The 22,082-nt window shown below is 45.2% G+C and overlaps 1 protein-coding gene across 1 annotated transcript in view; it reads left to right on the forward strand.

The window, feature by feature from the left end:
* Nucleotides 1-22,082, forward strand: part of LOC112233024 (agrin) — a 283,865-nt gene that overhangs the window by 179,528 nt on the left and 82,255 nt on the right. Inside the window, 4 exon segments of the mRNA XM_042299364.1 lie at nt 644-859; nt 16,989-17,213; nt 20,359-20,583; nt 21,643-21,849. Of these exon segments, the coding sequence (XP_042155298.1) occupies nt 644-859; nt 16,989-17,213; nt 20,359-20,583; nt 21,643-21,849 (873 nt within the window).

Below are 22,082 nucleotides of genomic sequence, written 5' to 3' on the forward strand. Positions count from 1 at the left end.
ACGCACTTAAGCACTTGCCGGCCCCGTTCTGTGAGCTTGTGTGGCCTACCACTTGTGTAGCCTACCACAGGCGTTTCCACTTCACAATAACAGCACTTACAGTTGACTGGGGCAGCTCTAGCATAACAGAAATTTGACAAAATGACTTGTTCTAAAGGTGGCATCCTATGACGGTGCCACGTTGAGAGTCACTGAGCTTTTCATAAGCCATTCTACTGCCATTGTTTGTTTATGGTGATTGCATTGCTGTATTGCCCCTATTTTATACACCTGTCAGCAACGGGTCTGGCTGAAATAGCCAAATCCATTCATTTGAAGGGGTGTCCGCATACTTTTGTATATATAGTGTATATTACAGGAGTCAATGAAGCTAAATGTGCATGGTGGATATTGTATGTTCTCGTGTATGGGGAATATTAACAAAGTTGTGTAACCCATGGAAATATAGTGTTTCTCAAGTGTGAACTGTTAGCTAAGGCCGTTTAACTTTCTGTAACGTCACTTATGTTTTCAAAGGGTCCTCCTGTTGGGCGCATTTCCTCTCTTCTAAATGACACAGTGCTTTGCACGTTTTTTCTGAAATGTCAAATGTTTTTAATAAAATGATCAAATGTAACAGTGTTTCCCTCCTCTCTCTGGGCAGGTTGTAGAGGTATGCTGTGCGGCTTCGGGGCGGTGTGTGAGCGTAAAGCGGCTGACCCCTCTAAGGCGGAGTGTGTATGCAAGAAGATGGTTTGTCCGTCGGTTGTGGCGCCCGTGTGCGGCTCAGACTCCTCCACCTACTCCAACGAGTGCGAGCTGGAGAAGGCCCAGTGCAACACGCAGCGACGCATCAAGGTGCTGCGCAAGGGACCCTGTGGTGAGTCTAGATAGCTAGCATCACGCTATCTAGCTATTATAGTTTGTCGGTGTTGTGTGCTAACACAAAGTATTGTATTTACAGTATGGTGAGATCAGCTAACGTCACGCTAGCTACTATTCAGTCTGTTTCAGTCAGTGTTGTGGACTACTACTGTACCTTGTTCCTTATCTATGGAGAGTCCAGCTAGCAATACGCTACTATTCAGTCTGTTTCAGTCTGTGTTGTGAAGACTACTACTCTACCCTGATGTATAGCGACTCAGCTAGCATGACTCTACTATTCAGCCCACTGCGATCCTTAGTGCTCTTTCATACATTTAGAATGAGTCCTTTTAGCATTACACTACAATACAGTACATTTCAACATAGTATATGTTCTGTACCTCCGCAAGGGAAATGCGAGCCGTTACTTCATTATTCTCACAGAGCCTAGATCATGATAGTGATGGGGGTGGGGGCCACACAAAAATCTGAACTCATCATGGGTTCACACATCTTCACACAATACTCCATAATGACAAAGAGAAAACATGCATTTAGAAATGTTTGCAAATGAATAGAAAATTAAATACAGAAATATCTCATTTACATAAGTGTTCACATCCCTGAGTCAATACATGCTAGAATCACTTTGGCGGCGATTACAGAGGTGAGTCTTTATGGGTAAGTTTCTAAGAGCTTTACACACCTGGATTGTACAATATTTGCACATTACTCTTTAAAAAATGATAAGTTCTATCAATTGGGTTCTTTATCATTGCTAGAGAGACCATTTGAAGACTGGCCATAGATTTTCATGCCGATTTAACCTCTTGATGCTACCCATCCCAGATCCGGGATCGTGACTACGGCTCAAGCTCATTAGCATAACGCAAAATGCGAAAAAATATTCTTAGAAATATTTAACCTCCACACCTACACAAGTCCAATAGCTCAAATGAAAGATAAACACCTTGTTCATCTACCCAGCAAGTCAGATTTCTAAAATGTTTTACGGCGAAAACATAGCACACATTTATATTAGACCACCACCGAAACAAAAGGCAAGCGGCGGCCATTTTGTCCCAGAAAATATAAAATTTAAAAGTAGGATTAAAAAATAAATAATTCACTAACCTTTTGAAAATCTTCATCAGATGACAGTAATATTACATGTTACACAGTACATTTTTTTTTTTTTTTTTTCAATAATATGCCATTAATATCCATAAATCTCTGTTTACAATGACGACATTTCAAAAATGCTACTCAAAATGTCCGGAGAAATTATGATAGCTCCGACAGATAACATCAGATAACAAGCAATAAACATGACTAAATATACATGTTCTACATATAGTTACAAAGATACACTTCTTCTTAATACAACCGCTGTGTTACATTTATTTTTAACGTTACAGAATTCGTTCACTAGTCTATGCTATGAGTCGGCGCTCAGATATTAGCAGTGTCTCCTCTACGTTTGGAGTCCACAGAAACCCAAAATAACCACATAAATATTCCCTTACCTTTGATGTTCTTCGATCAGAAGACGTAGAAGGAGTCATACTTACCCAATACATCGTTTGGTTTCAAGTTGTGCGTCTTTGTATTAGCATATGCTAACAGCTTCAGCTGAAATGCACCCAAAATAACTTCTGCTCCTTCTGGTCCCGCACTCTTGCACATCAAATCTTCAAAATTACATATTATATGTCGACTAAACTGGTCAAACTAAGTGCAGAATCGAGCAAAATGATGTTTTTATCATGTAAAACAATGATCATCGCGAACAAACAAACCGGCTTCAACTGGTGTCTATTGGAAAAGAACGTTCCCCAAATCGGCCGCGCGCAATAGAGTGCATGTATGTGAGAGTGAACCGGGCATTTTCGCCCGCCAAAGGATGAGGGAGCGCGAAATTCAAACAATGAACGTGCCAATTGAAAGCAGACATCGCGCTGAACAAATACATACTGTTCCCAGATCGGTAGCTGCCTGGGAAGGGTGGGGGCGATGACGTCAAAGTTGACCCAACTTTTCTCTTGACAAGAGAGAGTTTGGGAGAAAGGCTGCCCTGAGAGTTCTGCTTTACATACAGACATAATTTAAACGGTTTTAGAAACTTTAGAGTGTTTTCTATTCAATAATTATTATTATATGCATATATTAGCAATTTTGGAAAAAAATATTTTCAGTTTACTATGGGCACGCACTTCCTCCAACGGGGGCAGTATTGAGCCATAAGCTCAAGAGGTTAAGTCAAAACTGTTACTCGGTCATCTTGGAAAGCAACTCCAGTGTATATTTGGCCTTGAGTTTTAGGTTATTGTCCTCCTTAAAGGTGAATTTGTCTCCCAGTGTTGGAAAGCAGACAGAACCAGGTTTCCTCTAGGATTTTGCCTGTGCTTAGCTCTATTCCATTTCATTTTATTTTAAAAAACTCCTTAGGCCTTGCCGATGACAAGCATACCCATAACCTGATGCATCCACCACTATGCTTGAAAATATGAAGAGTGGTACTCCGTGATGTGTTGGATTTGCCCCATAGATCATGCTTTGTATTCAGGACATAGAGTAAATAGATTTGTTTACTTCAGTGCCTTATTGCAAACAGGATGCACGTTTTAGAATATTTGTATTTTGTATTCTGTACAGGCTTCCTTCTTTTCACTCTGTCATTTAGGTTAGTATTGTGGAGTAACTACAGTGTTGTTGATCCATCCTCAGTTTTCTCCTATCACAGACATTAAACTCTGTAACTGTTGTCGCTATTGGCCTCATGGTGAAATCCCTGAGCGGTGTCCTTCCTCTCTGGCAAATGAGTTAGGAAGGACGCCTGTATCTTTGTAGTGACTGGGTGTATTGATACGCCATCCAAAGTGTAATTAATCACTTCACCATGCTCAAAAGGATATTCAGTGTCTGCTTTTCATTTTTTTTACCCATCTACTAGTAAGTGCCCTTCTTTGCGAGGCATTGGAAAACCTCCCTGGTCTTTGTGGTTAAATCTGTGTTTAAAATTCACTGCTCGATTGAAAGACCTTACAGATAATTGTATGTGTGGGGTACAGAGATGAGGTAGTCATTCAAAAATCATGTTAAACACTGTTATGGCACAAAGAGTGGGTCCAACTTATTATGTGACTTGTTAAGCAAATGTTTACTCCTGAACTTATTTAGCTTTTCAGATTTTTATTAATTAGTACCACTTTCTAAAAACGTAATTCCACTTTGATGGTATCTCTTAAATCTCAATTTAATCCATTTTAAATTGGGGCTGTAACAGCACAAAATGTGAAAAAGTCAAGGGTTAAGAAACACTTTCTGAAGGCACGGTACCAGGCGCCTGACGACCAAACATCTCGAGGCATGCCCTGTCTGTATCCCATGGTCCCGAGAGAACGTATAATAACAGCAGTCTCCATTGAAGCATATGTCTCATACTCATCACTCATTAGCATAGCAGCCCGAGCCACTCCGGGAGGGGTTCGTAGGGCTGAAAGCCAGAGGAACACAATACACTACAATGGGCTTCCTGTCAAGGTTTTTTCTCATGTGCCATCGTTACAATGCTAATCCATTGGCTGATTGCTGTGCCGACTGGGGCTGGCTAATAGCACGGCCTGTTTGACGACAGGGCTTGCCAGATAGTGGGGGGGGGGAGAGAAAGAGCGAGAGAGAGAAAGGGAAGGGAGAGAGAGAGAGAGAAAGGGAAGGGAGAGAGAGTGAGAAAGATGGAAGGGAGAGAGAGAGAGAGGGGTGGGGAAGGGAGAGAGAGAGAGAGAGAGAGAGAGAGGGAAGGGAGCGAAAGAGAGGGAAGAGAGAGATGAAAGGGAGAGAGAGAGGGAGAACGAGAGGGAGAGAGAGGTAATTTAAATCAAATCAAAGTGTATTGGTCACGAACACAGTTCAGCAGATGTTTTAGATGGTGCAGCGAAATGTTTATGTTACCAGCTCATAACAATACAGTACAATGTCAAACAAGTACACACAAAAACAAAAAACAAAAACACAACAAGAAATCAAGAAATGTCGCAATGAATCCAATGAACAACCTAAATAGCACTGTAACAGTAACCCATATGCAATCTATATATGTATATACACCACATATACACCGGATGTACATCAAAACCTCGATAGCATCTCTAGTCGTGAGAATTCAGTTTTAGCATTTGCCTTAGCATAGGCAAAGCGTACATGTAGAGTTCACAGTAATTGGGAATATGAGGCTATCAAGGATGAGAGCTTATTCAGTTGTGGGGAGAAATCATACTATTCAAAGCTATGTGACTACTTACTTTAATGCTCCTGTCTAGAGTCCCTTCAAGATGCATTCAAAGCCTAAAACAAGAAATGTTGGACAGCAGTAGAATTCCCAAATGACAAACATCGTACTTCTGAGTATTAAAGAGCTTGTTCCATTTGACAGTTCCGCCACAAATATCACAATAAATATTTGAATATCAAAACACATTTTGTCGACATTAAGGGAGCAGCCGTTAAAAATAGGCGTAGCGCTGAAACAATGGAGCTTGAAGGAGAATAAATAGCGCTTTGAGAGAGCAAAAAACGGAGAGAGCAGACAATAACAGTCTTGCCACGGGAGGACGAGAAGCAGAGGGTCAGGGGGAAACTGGATGACAGATTATATTTGTCCCTTCAATACATTTCAGTGCGGAAGGGTCACACTGGCTGGTATGATGTTGTTGTCTGGGGTGATGGGGAGATCTGCTGGAGACGGGGAGTGAATGGGGTTTTATAAGTATTTCATTGTATTTGTTAACATTTTTCTAACTTTAATCAAACCACAACTTATAAAAGCTTCATAGGGAGTTCATAAAGTCGTCATAAGCACTAAATGTTTCTTCTTCTTCTCCATGACATATTAAGGTGGCCCTCCCAGTTGAAGGGGACACGGTGCTTGGATGATCTATAATGATTCATGTAGTGGCAGATTAAAGCCAAGCTGGTGTTCAAGTCTGTAATGTAAGATAGCGACCTGGATCGTGCCTCTGGCCACTCCAGATACCAAGTCAATGCATGGCCACTTAATGCATGAGTACTCTAGCTCAGTTTAGTGGGTTTTTGTACTGTAATGTGTACATAACTCAGCCGGCATGGACCTTTATGGACATTCCAGCCTAAGCAACTCATTAATCCCCGCTTTATATAAAATGCATATAAAATGGGTCATTTGGGAGCGGGGTCACATTTCTGTGGGTTAGTTCACTTAGTCCAGCGTCTATCGTCTATGGGTACCGTTTGAATTTTTTGGGTTTTAAAGGGGAGCTCTTCTCTGTTTAAATCTGTTGAAATTGGCCCTGAAGCGTGAGATAACTGTGTTTTTTAGGGAAAAGATGAAAAAAAGCCATTGAAAGAGGGGTGTGGAGGAGGACAGAAGGCAGCTGGCACTTAACCAGGGTTACCGTTCAGTAGAACATGAAGAGCCGCGTTAGCTCTCCTAATATTGAACTTGGAGTCGACACAAGAGAGAGGGGTAAACACTCGGCCTCCCAACCCGTGCGGTGCGCTGCAGCGGGGAGGAAAGGGCCCAGCGAGTGCCTGTGCCTCAGAACTCATTCCGGAGAGCCCAGTCGTGTGGAACGTGGAGTTTTTAGGGGGGTAGTGGTGCGACGGGGAGAAAGTGGGCACAGATCGATGGGGAAGATCGATTTCGTGTGTGTAGAGGGATCCCAGGAGCCTCACGCTCCGCTGATAGACTACACTCAGACTCTCATTCTTTCTCTCCCGCTCTTCTTTCATACCCCCGCTGTACTTCTTTCTTCCTCTCCCCTCTCTCTGTCACCTTCCCTTTTATCCCTGCCTCTCCCGCTCTTCATTCATACCCCCGCTGTACTTCTTTCTTCCTCTCCCCTCTCTCTGTCACCTTCCCTTTTATCCCTGCCTCTACCCCCGCTCTTCATTCATACCTTCCCCCGCTGTACTTCTTTCTTCCTCTCCCCTCTCTCTGTCACCTTCCCTTTTATCCCTGCCTCTCCCGCTCTTCATTCATACCCCCGCTGTACTTCTTTCTTCCTCTCCCCTCTCTCTGTCACCTTCCCTTTTATCCCTGCCTCTCCCGCTCTTCTTTCATACCCCCGCTGTACTTCTTTCTTCCTCTCCCCTCTCTCTGTCACCTTCCCTTTAATCCCTGCCTCTTCCGCTCTCCCCTTCACTGTGTTTCTCCTACCATTCTCTCTGTTTTTCTCTCTCTTTCCCCTATCCCTCTCTGTCCCTTTCTCTGTGGGTAACTGCAGTACAGCCTGACTGGCTGTTTGAAAGGACTCCCTGTCTTATCTCTCCAGCGCCAACAGACACCACTTCACTCCCTCCAGCCATGAAGAGAGACCGTCTCAGTACGCTGTGTGTCTAACTCTGGCCGTATCTACCTCACAGCTCCCCCCCCAATCTCACTCCACAGTTGGTCCAAGGCAGTTGGTCCTAAGAGAACTCTGTCTGTCTGTCTGTCTGCTTGCCTGTTTGCTGGCTTCCCAGTGGTCTGTCTTTGCTAGTGCAGCCGAGGAAGCAACATCCGTTGTCTTTCAGTATAAAGTATTAGATGTGTTAATGTGGGAATCGATGTGTCGTGTTGTTTCCCTCTTATTGACTGTTAAAACCACATTCTTCAATACCAAGGGAACGGTTGGTTTGCTTCTCTTCGGTTCTGTCTGGTACCTTTGACAGGTATCCAATTGCAAAGTGGGATATTGTATTGCGGCTCAAGCAAACTGGTGGCAACCACTTTCTGTGTAAAGAAAGGATTGAAGAGGAGCTATATTCCTACATGACAGAAAGTCCCCACAATATACAATCCCCTCAAGAGGCAATACTGACTGTTCTCTTCCATGGTCTTCCATAGAAGACACATCGCAGACTTCCTAAGCAACACCAACAGACTGAATGGATGTTATTTGAAACTGTAGTCTAGTCTGTTGGATAGTAATTTTTTTTCTTACAACCCTGTGTGGAGCAAAGCGTTCCCAGACACCTAAGCCCTGATGTTTTGCTCCAGGCCCAGTTGCCGGGCGGACTACAATTCAAATCCGACAGTTTTACTCCGGCTGCGCTTTTGTGATGGCCAGTGCTAGTTAGGAGGTCGTTAAGGTGTTAGGGGCGTAGAAAGACTGATTTATCCCTGTCCGTCTTATAAAGCGCTGGGAAGAAGCCTGAGACTCCACAAAGCCCATGAAACGAAGGAGAAGCTAGCAAACTTACTCCACCCCCCAACCCCTTCCTGTTAGCCAACAGGTCGTTCGTTACTCTGTCGACATGTGTGCGCTTCCCCGGTGTAAATTAGTTTTCTCTCTCCCAGCATGGAGGTGCCAGTGACACGGTGTTCACCTGTCTTCTCAACCTACTAGAGTCCCTCTGTCTAACTTTAACTTCACTCATCAGCTAGCTTCCCCATAGAGACGGCTTAGAGACCGCTAGAGACACTCCAAAAAAATCTCGAAGAATGGCCGTCGAAGAATGGCCGTCAATCAATGTCCCCCCCTCCCCCTTTTGGTATTTTGGTAGATCATAACATTTAAATGGGCATATAGCCATATTGTGGATAGGTTGCAGCTCAAATGTGAAACTGTGGCATTACTGCTGCCACACATTGGCTTGGCTCAGTAACTGTCATAGGATAGGTTATACTATAGATTTTGAACTCCCTCTTACTTTCTCACCCCCACCCCCCTCGATCTCTATCACCCTCGGTGAATAGGGTGTTAGTCATCTCCGTGAGGCCACATTCAGCCTGTGTACCTGGCTGCTGACCTCATCAGTACGGTTTCTGCTCTGCTCCCCTCTCCCCTCTCTCTCTCTCTCTCTCTCTCTCTCTCTCTCTCTCTCTCTCTCTCTCTGGGTGATTACTGATGCCCTCTTTCTTTCTCTCTCTCTCTGCTCTCTCTCTCTCTCTCTCTCTCTCTCTCTCTCTCTCTCCCTCTCTCTCTCTGGGTGATTACTGATGCCCTCTTTCTTTCTCTCGCTCTCTCTTGCTCTCTTTCCCTCTCTCTCTCTCTCTCTCTCTCTCTCTGCCTTTATCTCTCCCTCTCTCCCTCTCTCTCTCTCTGGGTGATTACTGATGCCCTCTTTCTTTCTCTCTCTCACTCTCTTTCCCTCTCTCTCTCTCTTTCTCTCTCTACCTTTATCTCTCCCTCTCTCCCCTTTTCTCTCTCTCTAGGTGATTACTGATGCCCTCTTTCTTTCTCTCTCTCACTCTCTTTCCCTCTCTCTCTCTCTCTTTCTCTCTACCTTTATCTCTCCCTCTCTCTGTTTTCTGTCTCTCTGAAATGTGATGCGATGAACACCAGTGAGAGGTGAGGGTTAGAGGGCGTCAGAAATAAATAAGATCTAATTCCCCTGCAGGGTCTCACTCGTGTTCGGTATTGACCCAAAAGATGGTTTATTGACCCTATACACGCACACTCATATGCTAAACAAACAGGCTCATTCACAGACATACAAGCACACATGCACACACACAGTCTTGTATAACTAACCTTGTGGGGACACACAATTAAGTCCCATTCAAAATCCTATTTTCCCTAACCCTTAACATAACTCTAGCTCTTTCCCCTTACCCTAAAACTAACCCTAGCTCCTAACCCTAAACATAAAACAAATTCTAACCTTCACACTAATTCTGACCTTAACCCTAAACCCTCTTGAAAAAGCATTTGACCTTGTGGAGATGTTAACAAAATGTCCCCAGTTAGTCAACGTTTTGTTTGTTTACTATTCTTATTGGGACTTCTGGTCCCCACAAGTATAGTTAAACACGTCCAGACACACTGGCACACACACCCAGGCACACAAATGCCCACTACCACACAATCCCCCACCAACACAAGGAATCAGCCTTCATTTCTCCTCCTCATGCGCCAGATGATAACGGTAGTGTCTTGAATCCTATCGCCCCCCCTTGCCTCCTTCTCCCGCTCATCCTCCAGTACTATCCTCCAGTACTGAGCCCTGTGATACTTGTTAAACAAATCCCTGTCTCTTCCTCGTCTCTTTCTTTTTCTCCCGTCACCTCACGAGGACCTGGGCTTCATGCTCTGGAGAGATAACAGATTATAGTGCCAGCTCACGCATTAATAACCCACCAACCAACCAACACACACACACACACACACACACACACACACACACACATGCAGACATCCACACACACGCACGCACACACACACACACACATGCAGACAGCCACGCACGCACACACAAACACACACACACACACACACACACACACAAACACACACACACACACACACGCAGACATCCACACACACACACACACACGCAGACATCACACACACACACACACACACACACACACAGACATCCACACACACACACACAAACACAAACACACACACACACATGCAGACAGCCACACACACACACGCAGACATCCACACACACACACACACACACAGACATCCACACACACACACACACACGCAGACATCCACACACACACACACGCACGCAAACACATACATACACATGCAGACAGCCACACACGCACGCACAAACACACACACACGCACACGCAGACATACACACACACACACACACACACACACACACAGACATCCACACACACACACACAAACACAAACACACACACACACACACACACTCCTAATGACAGACAGAAGCTTCGTTTTACACATGTTTTACTTATGTATTTATGCATTCTGCTCCCCTGAATAATCTATTGAGGTTGGATTGTTGTTATTTTTATGCAATATGAAAAATAACATTGGATACAGAAGTATACAATGGGAGTCATTGGTACATTCATATCAGGGAGGAAACGACAATAGTCACAATAGTGACAATAGTGTAAACAATACTATTTGTTTGTGGCACGGTTTTGGTGTGAACGGGCTTGTCTGGGAGTGTGCGTGGGCGTCGAGACAAAGCGGGAATCAGTAAAAGGCCCATCATTGTAAGGTGGTAGTCATAATCTTCTTCTATGCCATGCGTATGGGTTAGGGTTGATTGATAGGATAATGGACGCCAGTAGGGTAACGATGGTAATCCATCCTCACCTCTTTCTATCTCTTTATTTCTTTCCCCTCTTCCTGCTGGTGAGATGTGGAAGCATTATCCCCATCCACCTCTTTGTGACTCTCTCTCTTTGTCCTTAATACTTTCCTCACTTCTGACTCTCTCTCAATTGTTCCTCCCTCTCTCTGTATTTCATCCTCCTCCCCTCTTTCTAGCAACCCGCCCCCGTCCTCCTCACAGTAATCTCCCCCCTGCCATCCACCCCCTGTCTCTGTCAGGTTAATACTGTCTGTGAGATAGCCACACTCCCAGCTCTCTGCATGCAGTAGTCTTGAGGCGAGACGGAGACCAAAACGCTCCTGATCCATCTCCCTCGCCTTCTAAAACCCCCTTGTCCCCAACCTGTAATAGCACTGGAAGCTTGATGCCTCATAATGCACAAAGTCCCCGCAATCCCCTTAGTATGCCGTGTCTGTCCCCGCCTCTGTTTACAGTTCAAGCAATAACCAGGCCATAATGGAGAGAGATGGAGACAGATATCAACACTTATTTGCATTTATTAGGCCCGCCATTATAGGAACTCGGGCTTCCTGTTTACCTGATCTTTTTTTTTTGCCACACTGGGTTTATGGATGTATTCACCGCTATCTCCTTGTTCCCCTCCTCTGTCGGCTCACAAAATGAAGTGGCTTATAAAAACTACGGCTGCTAGAGTTCTTGTCATGTTGAACAGGCACTATATTACGGGGCTGAAGTGAGTGTAGATTTAAGAGGTTTATCTGCTGCGCGTGTGTGTGTGTGTGTGTGTGTGTGTGTGTGTGTGTGTGTGTGTGTGTACATGACTTTTAGGGTGTGTATCTGTGCATGCAAAAAACATGCGTGAATGTGTATGTGTGAGTCAGGGACCGAGAATTATTCAACTTTAACATTTAAAAATGTTCAAAAGCTTGTAGCATATTATTCACACAACTGTTACTCATTAAAACCACTTAATACCGTATGCCAGTTCAGAGCATTGAACACTCCAGCACACATTACTGCCCATTGTTTTGGATCATCATCTCAGTTAAATATGGCTAATGCTAAATTATGATACAATGGAGCTTCAATGCCGCGCAATTACCAGTTAGCAGTTAGCCTATCTACTCTGTAGAAGAGGACATATTTTACATTTTTTAGTTCGCCATTATTTAACCAGCTAGGCCAGTTGAGAACAAGTTCTCATTTACAACTGCGACCTGGCCAAGATAAAGCAAAGCAGTGCGACACAAACAACAACACAGATTTACACATGGAATAAACAAATGTACTGTCAGAAGCACAATAGAGAAAGTCTATATACAGTGTGTGCAAATGGCGTGAGGAGGTAAGGCAATAAATAGGCCAAAGTAGCGAAGTAATTACAATTTAGCAAATGAAGTGATAGATGTGCAGATGATGATGATGATGTGCAAGTAGAAATGCTGGTGTGCAAAAGAGCAATGAAGTAAATAAAAACAATATGGGGATGAGGTAGGTAGATTGGATGGGCTATTTACAGATGGGCTGTGTACAGCTGCAGCGATCGGTAAGCTGCTCAGATAGCTGACGCTTAAAGTTAGTGAGGGAGATAAAAGTCTCCAACTTCAGCGATTTTTGCAATTCTTTCCAGTCATTGGCAACAGAGAACTGGAAGGAAAGGCAGCCAAAGGTGGTGTTGGCTTTGGGTTGACCAGTGAGATATACCTGCTGGAGCGTGTGCTACGGGTGGGTGTTGTTATGGTGACCAGTGAGCTGTGGTAAGGTGGAGCTTTACCGAGCAAAGCTGTATAGATGCCCTGTAGCAAGTGGGTCTGGCGATGAATATGTAGCGAGGGCCAGCTGACAAGAGCATACAGGTCGCAGTGGTGGGTGGAGTGTTACAGATACCAATGGTGAACCTCAGAACATCCTCACATGAAGACAAATCCAGACGTTTTAATCCTGTCTGGTCTTCCCATGTCACTCTAGGGAAGAAATAATATGCCTATCATTCTTAAAGGAGCGTCCCAACCCGTACCCCCCCGCCCGCCACACAAATATCCATACAAGCGTGGAGGCTCTTCTGTCAACAGGCAGAAGAAGAATGCCCGAACCCCCGGCCTTTGAGCACAACCAGGAGTCCCTATGTATAGTGAGGTTTTTGTGGCCGATTTTCCAGACTCAAGGGTAACACTAAAGCATGTAAAAGAGAGAGACAGCTGCAGTCAAATAAGCTCTTTGAAGAACTACATCAAACGGGCAAATCATCTCCCAGCTATTGGGCGGACTGCAGCGGTACAGGGAGGACGTGGTGGCGAGGGGCGATGCTTTGTGGTTGGTCTGCTGCATGTGTCTGTGTTAGTGTGGCCGAGTGGATGTGCTGGGGGGGGGTTCTCCATTGTCTCTACCTCCCTCTGTCTGTCTCCATCACTTGCTCTCTCTATCTCGCTCTCTTATCTTTCTCTCTCTCTTTGTCTAGCTCCTCTCCTGCTAGGGGTTATACGGACACGTTATATATATATATATATATATATATATATATATATATATATATATATATATATATATATATATATATGTGTATGTATGTGTGTGTGTTAAAGGATAATACATTAGAAGATTCTGCCCAATCCCCCTCTCCTTCCCCCTACAACAACTATCACCACCACCACGACAGGGAAACCTGTTCCGCCACACGCCTCTGGGCCGCGTGCTGCCAAGCAGAGCCGTCACCACCACACTGCGCTGGCTGACAGCTCCCCAATCCTAATGAAGTATTATTAAATCCAGTTCAAAACACTGTATCACAGGGAGAAGAAAGGCAGACACACACAGAAAGTCCCGCAAAGACTCCCTGCCTCCCTGCCTGGGAGATAACTCCCACCCTCCTCTCTTTGTTGGCCATCCTCTCCTCTCTGCCTGTTTTGTACTATATATTCTCTGTTCGGGTTCTTGTAGTGCAGGGTTGTGTTCTCCTCCTGCTCCCCACTACTACTACCATGTCTTCTTCTTCAACTAAAGGGAATGTTTCAGCATTGTGTTAGTCTTTTCCTTTACTACCTGTATTCCTCTTGTTATTATCCTAAGCCTAACCTTGCTGGTGTCTACCACTTCAGTACTGCCTTGTGGCTCAGGGAGACAAGCTAATTGGCAGTGAGGAGCATTCTAATTTAGAAAGTAGCTCGGTGACTTTTCATCTTCCTACTTCTCCGGCCTTTCAAATGATAATAATGCGGAAAATGCAGGCAGGAGGTCCCTGAAGTTGTTTTCTGACACGTTCTGCTTGTTACACCGGTCACATTCACCCAGGCAATTTGCCTCCTTGTCTGAGTCTGAGAGGAAAGCTTATCTGTGCTAACGTCGTCGCAGTGGCGAAGTGCAACGCTCCGAAACAGGACGGATCCGTTAGCATTCAAATCAACGCGACCCCCTCTGTTCTTCCTTGCTCTTCCGTCCGTGCCTGTCAAGGTGCCTGCTACGGCGAAGGAGAAAAACCCTCAGACTATTATTATTGAATGGGTCCGAGAAGCAACGAGGAGAATTCTGTTGACTGTCACAAAGAAAACAGCGGCACTCTGGGAAGTGGCAAAGGACGAGCCGTTGGCTTTCCTCTCCATGACACATTAGTTACTGACCTTATAGATCACGAAGGCGGTGGCTTAACACGTATTATTTCACGGTGGCCCATAAACCCGGGTGACAATATGGGCTTCCATTGCTAGGCAAACCATGTCCTCCTACTGTGTTTTCATCCTCCATGGTGTCACCTAACAAACAATGGTACATCAAAGACAGTGTGGTTCTGTGGGTTCTGTGAGGATATATTGAATATGGACGAAGGGGAAGCAAACCAATGTCGGCATAATTCCTTCACTACAGTTGGTAGTGGTGTCGATTGCTTTCATGGTTGAAGGATTTCAAATGGCTGAGTATCCGTTTCAGTCACAGACGTGTGTCAATGCCTCAGTTGAATTTGTATTGATAATCTATACATGGCGATTCCCAGGGCCAGACATACATAAAACGGATGCTCGCATGACGGTTAGTCGCTGTGGATGAAAGCGTCTGCTAAACGTCTTATATTATTATTATTAGTTACGCTGACCTTTTTGGTTTGCTGTACATTAGATTTTTTTTAACCTTTTAGGCAAGTCAGTTAAGAACAAATTCTTATTTTCAATGACGACCTAGGAACAGTGGGTTAACTGCCTCTTCAGAGGCAGAACGACAGATGTGTACCTTGTCAGCTTGTGGGTTTGAACTTGCAATCTTGCGATTACTAGTCCAACACTCTAACCACTAGGCTACCCTGCCGCCCCGCATCTTCTTTTTGTTAGTCAAATCGTTAGTCATTTCATGACCCATGTTTTTAGCTCATAATAATTTGGCTAGTCTTTCTGAGGTGAGAGCAATACCGAGATGGATTTTATGCGGGAGTGTAATGGTGCACTGTTCTGGGCCTGCATCTACAGTAGAAGACCTTTACTCATCTTTTGCTTCATATTCACTGTCACCAGTTGTCCAGCTCCATTTGCAGTATTGCATTGAAATCAAACTGAAACAAAGACACATTCCTTAGCGACACCACTCCGCTGTATCTTGAAATGTTTTGAAGACGAAAGTGGCAGAAAGAGAAATGTGTCAAGATGTGCGAGAGATGCGTTGTGCGGCTTTGATACGACGACACACAAAAGCACTTCTCTTCGCCAGCCTCTCCTAGCCTGACGACTCACACTAAATTCTACTGCTGCTTTGTTGTTCACTCCATACGTTAGTCTGAGACTGCCATCATTGAAGTATTTTGTGTGAGGAGGGGCACTAGGGGCGTAGTATAAAACAAAGTCATCAGTCATTGGATCGTCTCTAACCAATTGGAGTATAAAAGCCCACGCCGCTTTACCCACTTGTGTCCCGAATGTGTCCCGAATGTGTTCGGATTCGGTGAAGGATCTGGGAGGTACTGAGACGTCCGTGGGAGCAAGGAGTCTGGGTAGCTCGATCCTAGACTCTCATTAAGCCGACGCGCGTGCTACCTACCTAGTTATGTACCCATAAGATCAAACTAAAGAAATGGAGCAGTCTTCTGAGACAAACATGGTCTGAAATACAGGAATAAGAATTTATATTTTGGGGATAGGGGAGATAAAACAAAGAGTATGCTGGAAGGATTGTTGGATTAATATACCGTAGCACCCGTCCTGAAATGAAATTCATAGACAAAGCGCCGTAACAAAAGGTGGATATTGGACACAGATAAACATTATTCCAAATGTGGCGGTGCATAGGAAATGAGAGACTCAGAGCTTGTCGGAGGAACCCCGCTCCCCCGGGGTCTCGCTCTCTGGGAGTGTTTGTTATAATGCCCGCTATAAATATGTATTGGGGGAGTGGAGAAAAAAAACGCTGATTGTAATCTGATGGCGCTCCATCGTCGAGATTATGAGATACCAAAATATCTGTCGCAGACGCTAAATTAGAAGTTCCACCCACTCATATGGACAGAATAAGCCTCTCCGGAGTGGCAGGGCTGTTTAATAAGGGGTTGGAAACAAAGTTCTCTAGAGGGAAAAGGTCTCTCTATTTTTCAGAAAGGTAAATATTCAGGGGGTCCACTCAGCTGCCAGTAGAAGAGCATGCTGAAGCATAGCAATTGAGATTGTATTGTGAATGCAAAGCATCCTTCTATTGGCCCTTCAGAAAATTAATGCAACTTGTTTGTACAGCCAGCCAGCTGTGACCGCCCGCGAATCCTTAGTCAGGGCTGTCAAGTAGTTCTTCAGTCTAGAGTTACACATCCACGGCACTTTTTCCATTTGCACTCGAATAGGTTGACACTCTGATGTAAAAAGGTGGCATGTGGCAATTTTGTACATAAACTGCTTTGGAATTTGCTTTCATTGTTGTGTTACTTATGGTAGAAACTCTAGCTTCCTGGCCTTCTTTAATGCACCAGTTGGATCAGTTGGATCTTCAACCAACGTTTCAGTCAATAATTGACCTTCATGAGGTTTCACATGATGTAGGCTAGTCGTGACAGTAAAGTCAAGTGTTCCTGTTAAACCCATACACAATCCTGCAATACACACAATACACACACAAACCCTAAAATACCTCTGTCTTCTCCCTCCCTGCAGCCCTGAAGGATCCATGCAGCGAGGTGATCTGCAGTTACGGCAGCACCTGCATCCAGTCATCGGACGGCCTGTCGGCCAAGTGCATGTGCCCGCTCAGCTGCGAAGGCAAGCCCGAGCAGGTGATGTGTGGCAGCGATGGCCAGGACTACCGCAATGAGTGTGAGCTCCACAAGCAGGCCTGCCATACCAAGAAGAACATACGCCTTCAGCGCCAGGGATCCTGCAGTGAGTCCCCACTTATACTTTTCCTCTACCCTTTCTCTTTTGCTCTCTTTCTTTCTTTCTTTCTTTATTTCTTTCTTTCTTTCTTTCTGTCTCTCTTTCTTTCTCTCTCGCTCTGGGGTTTCACTGTCTTCTTTCTCTCTGACATCGTGTTACTGGTTTTCTCATTCTGTGCAGTTTCTTCTTAATGCAATCTCTTCCTGTGGTGTGGATTATTCACTGTTGACAAACAAAGCCAATTGTTTTTTAGAGCTGGCCAGTTCAAGGCGGTTGTTTTGTCTGCGTTTTCTCCTGAGAACTTTTGATTATGAGGTAAGGGGGAAAGGGAAAGAGCCAGACAAAATAGCTTCCCAAAAGTGACGGGAGCCTGAAAGGCCACAAAAGGGAAGGGAGATGAATGATCAGGCCCCGAGAGGATGGCTGTAATATATCTAACCCGGTAAGACCGGGCTCCATGTCGCCATACCCCCGGGGGGAGGGTGGGTTCTCAGGAGAGCTGGCCCGGCGGACCCTGAATCTTCCTGAGTGATTCTGACCAAGCCTTTGCTGTCTCAACTGGCTCGCCTCTGAAGTTAAGCAAGATCGGTCATGGTCGGTCCCTGGATGGGAGACCAGAGGAAGTGCTGGAAGTGGTGTTGGAGGTCCATTAGGGGGCACACTTCCCTCTGGTCTAAGGAGATCCCAATGCCGCAGGGCAGTGAAGGGGACATTGCCTTGCATAGGTTGCCGTTAAAACGGCACCATAGATCCCATGGCTCTTATCATAAGAGTAGGGGTGTTTACCCTGGTGTCCTGACTAAGTTCCCAATCTGGCTCTCATACCATCAGGTCACCTAATCATCCCCAACTTCCAATTGGCTCACTCATCCCCTCTCCTCCCCCTGTAACTCTTCCCCAGGTCATTGCTGTAAAAGAAAATATGTTCTCAGTCATCTTAGCTGGTAAATAAAATATACAGCTGGGGCTAGGCTAGCCAGAGCCTTTGCTGTCTGTCCGTATGTCTGATACCTCATCAGGGGGGCTCGACTGCGGAGGGCAGGACTCCTGGAAGCCGTTTTGGTGTCTTAATGGGAGGTAATGTTTTTTTGCAAGGGGGATAATGGCTGGGCTTGTGTGGTATCATTGCGTTACTGGCTTCGGGCGCTTTTTGCAATACGATAAACCCCCTCAATTGGTTGCAGTCCCACGTTTTAAATCCTTCTGTGTGAACGATTCCATTGTGCTAATATACACCATCCCTGACCTTGGCGATGGCGTTGCTGGCATTGGCCCTGTTGTTGTCTCGCCTGCCCAGCCCAGGCCATCAAAGCCAAGCTACCATTGTCCCTTCTATGTGTTCCTGTTGTCGCCATTTGTTTTCCAAGCCAAGGCCGTGGAAACCATTTCTCCCCTCTTTTTCCTCCCTTCCTCTCCCTGACCCTTTCTTCTCTACACATTTGGTCTCATCCTCCTCGCTGGTGTTTCAAATGACTCGCTCGCAGCCTGGCAGTATTTTAATGCAACACAGCAGTACATAAATCTTCTGTGTCCCCTCGCTCTGAAGAAGAGAAGTGGAATGAGATGGGACGAAGCTGCAGCAGCTAGCGGCTCCTATTTCAATAAGCTTCTCCCCAGTTCCTTTATGATTACAGCTGATATGGCCACCAGCGCCAGCCGTCAGCCTGACTTCCCCCAGAGAAGAGTGCAACGAGGCCCAATCAAAAATAAACTTTCTCCATCTATTTGGAGCCTGTCGTCCTCTCAGATCCATGTCCTTCCCAGCTTTCCACTCAGCCTCTCCAGGGCAACCTGTGTTGATAGCAGGTTTCGTGTCTTTGGCTATGTCGGATTAAGTGATATGACATGCTATTCTATAAAATCCTTTCTCCGTAATTATTATTACCTGATTGAGATAATCATGTAAACTAGAGAGTCGGGGCACCACAAAATAATATTTATAGAGCTGTAATAAACAAATAAACTCTTAAAGACCTAGTAATATTTTTCATCAATAGCAGTCAATATTAATCGTCACTTTAATTCAGTCTCATCTGAAAGTTGTAAATTCTTGGTTATCTTCACGAACCCTGGCTAACAAGTTGAATCAGCAATACAAAATTGGGTTTAATTATTTATTTACTAAATACCTAACTAATCACACAGAATTACATATGCACAATGAATTATACCTTGATTACAAATTACGTCATAAAGGAAAACGTCCCTAGCTGGTGGAACAGATATGACAGCTGGTTACACAAAAGAAAAGGGTCTGGGTTTGAGTGAAAGAGCGGGAAGACTGAGGGACAAAGGGAGAAGCTGTGCTATCGTAAATACAGTATCTTATGCATTCCAAATTACCGCCCATTTGGAAAATGCAATAAATATTTACTCTGAGCTGCGCTTCGGTAGGTTGATAGTAGATGGAAGGCCGTGTTTCCCAACCGAGTCCTTTGTCCTTTGAAGAATGTTTCTGGTGGTCAATTGGATACGTTGTAGTAACGTTGTTGTGTGGTAGATGGGATACTCTGTCTGCGTTTGAAGCTGCTGTTGCTAACTCAACGGCTAGGAGGTATCACTTCTGTAGTGAATAAGAGTTCAAAGTTCATACCATTCGCAACCAAAGCTCACGCTGAGGTTGGCTTAGTTCTATAGTTGACATGTTAGTCCTTTTAACGCAGAGGCTGCAGACCTCACGTACTTGGAACAGGAGGTTACATTTTCGTCAAGGCTTTATATAGTGGAGCGATGTGACTCCGATAACTACAATGTGCATTCTTTCCACTGTAGAGTTTATGTCATCCTATCATTGATGAGAATGTCACAGATGACAACCGAACTGACATCATATTCATTAAGTACCACCGCATATGTTCAATTGGTCGGATTACCAGAATATAGTTAATTTCCCCCCACCTTCTGATGATCCCAGAATCTCTATGTTAAGGGGTTTTCAAATTTCTCATCAGTAGGGTAGAGAGAGGAAAAAGGGGGAAAGAGGTATTTATAACTGTCATAAACCTACCCCCAGGCCAATGTCATGACACATGCCTATCTCTGGCATATCCCCGGTGATGGATAACCGTGTCCTACCACTAACCTCTTTCTATCTCATTCTCTTTCTCTCTCTTTCTTTCTCTCTCCCCCGATCTCTCTCCCCTGTCCATAGACCCATGTAAAGGCCTCGAGAACAACCTGAACGTTGCATGCCGGGTGGAACCGCGCACCCACCGGCCCCTGAATATCCCCCGCCCGGAGTCCTGCCCAGCCGTCAATGAGCCACTGTGTGCCAGCGATGGGCAGACGTACGAGAGTGAGTGTCATATGAAGCGGACGGGCATGCAGAAGGGCATTGAACTCAAGAAGATCCACCCGGGCCGCTGCAAGAAACAAGGTGAGTTGGCACATTCACACACACACACACACACACACACACACACACACACACACACACACACACACACCCCACTGCCTTGACGGATAGATAACTAACCATGTTCTGTTAGGGCTCTGTTGTTACATGCGTGATACCAGACGGTTGGCAAAGGGGCTATTAAAACAGAGGTCTTAGGCCACACCAAGTCTGTAGTGCCAGGTTTACTGCAGGTGACACATGTTCCTGTTGCGTGAAAGGGGCTTCAATAGGCCACCACCTCCACTGCATCTGTAGCTTTTCCCCTCTCACCTCATCTTCACACATCTGAGACTCCCCATAGAGTTAAAGAAAGAGGCTCATGGTGTGATGCACTCTATTACAGACTCTCCTTCTGCCCTTATATTTTGTGGTCAAGCTTGAGTAGAGATATAGGCCGCTAGTACGCGACTACATTGGGGACTTGAATGTCTCAGGAGGAGCGTTAGTACTGTGTATGAGTTAGTCTGGATCGAGTTAAAAGGAACCCATTCTCTATCTGCCTTTTACTGAGGTAAAATGGATGGGTGTGGTAATGACGTTTTTGTTTTTCAAGGTTTTGATATGGAGAGAATATTTTCATTTGAAATGCAGATCCATGAAATCAGGTTCTTTATTGCGTTTAGGCGAGAACGGGGGTTTGTCTTGTAACATGACATACATACAATACATCCCTCTAATGTTCGACACTCAGATAAGGCAGCGCCGTAATTAAGTTTCAGTGTAGCGTGACCGCTTTACGAGAAAGAGAGGAATGGCTCCAATTTGAATTACTGTACAAATTTGATCCCCTGATCGGGAACGTAGTATATTTGAAAGCTCTGAACGGGTCTTGACCTCCCGGAGAGAACGTTTTGTAGACGATTGCCTCGATTTGTCGGCTGATTTGCTGCGTTAGCCTTATTTTCAGTCACATGTCAAGTCACATTTGATTAACAAAAAACAACATTATCACAACATCGCAGCACACGTTACAGAGGAACATTACAAATTCTAAACAAGAACAAGAACAACTAAAATGTCCCCTCGTCCGTTTTGCAGAGGAGTGCAGGGAGGAGTGCAAGTTCAACGGCGTGTGCCAGGTGGAGCGTCTGGGCATGCGCTGCTCCTGCGAGCCCATCCAGTGCGATGGCACCTACAAGCCGCTGTGCGGCAAGGACGGCCACACCTACATCAATGACTGCGAGCGCCGGCGGGCTGAGTGCCAGGCCAAGGCCCATATTCCCGTCAAGCAGCAAGGCCCGTGTGGTGAGTCGGGACCCCTAGGAAGAGAAAGGGGGAGTAGCCTTTGGTCCTCTCCCTCTCTCTCCCTCTTGTTGACTCCTCCTCCCACAGTGTTTTTGAAACGTCCTCCTGTCCTGTGTAAGTACTGTGTGTGTGTTGGTTCTCTGTCTGTCTCTTGACTTGTCAGTAATCTGTGATGGGAGGGGAAAAAGCTAACAGACAGGAATTTACCGTGACCACCACTTTTCCCTTCACCC

This window comes from Oncorhynchus tshawytscha, linkage group LG16, assembly GCF_018296145.1.
Source record: "Oncorhynchus tshawytscha isolate Ot180627B linkage group LG16, Otsh_v2.0, whole genome shotgun sequence".
Classification (NCBI taxonomy): Eukaryota; Metazoa; Chordata; class Actinopteri; order Salmoniformes; family Salmonidae; genus Oncorhynchus; species Oncorhynchus tshawytscha.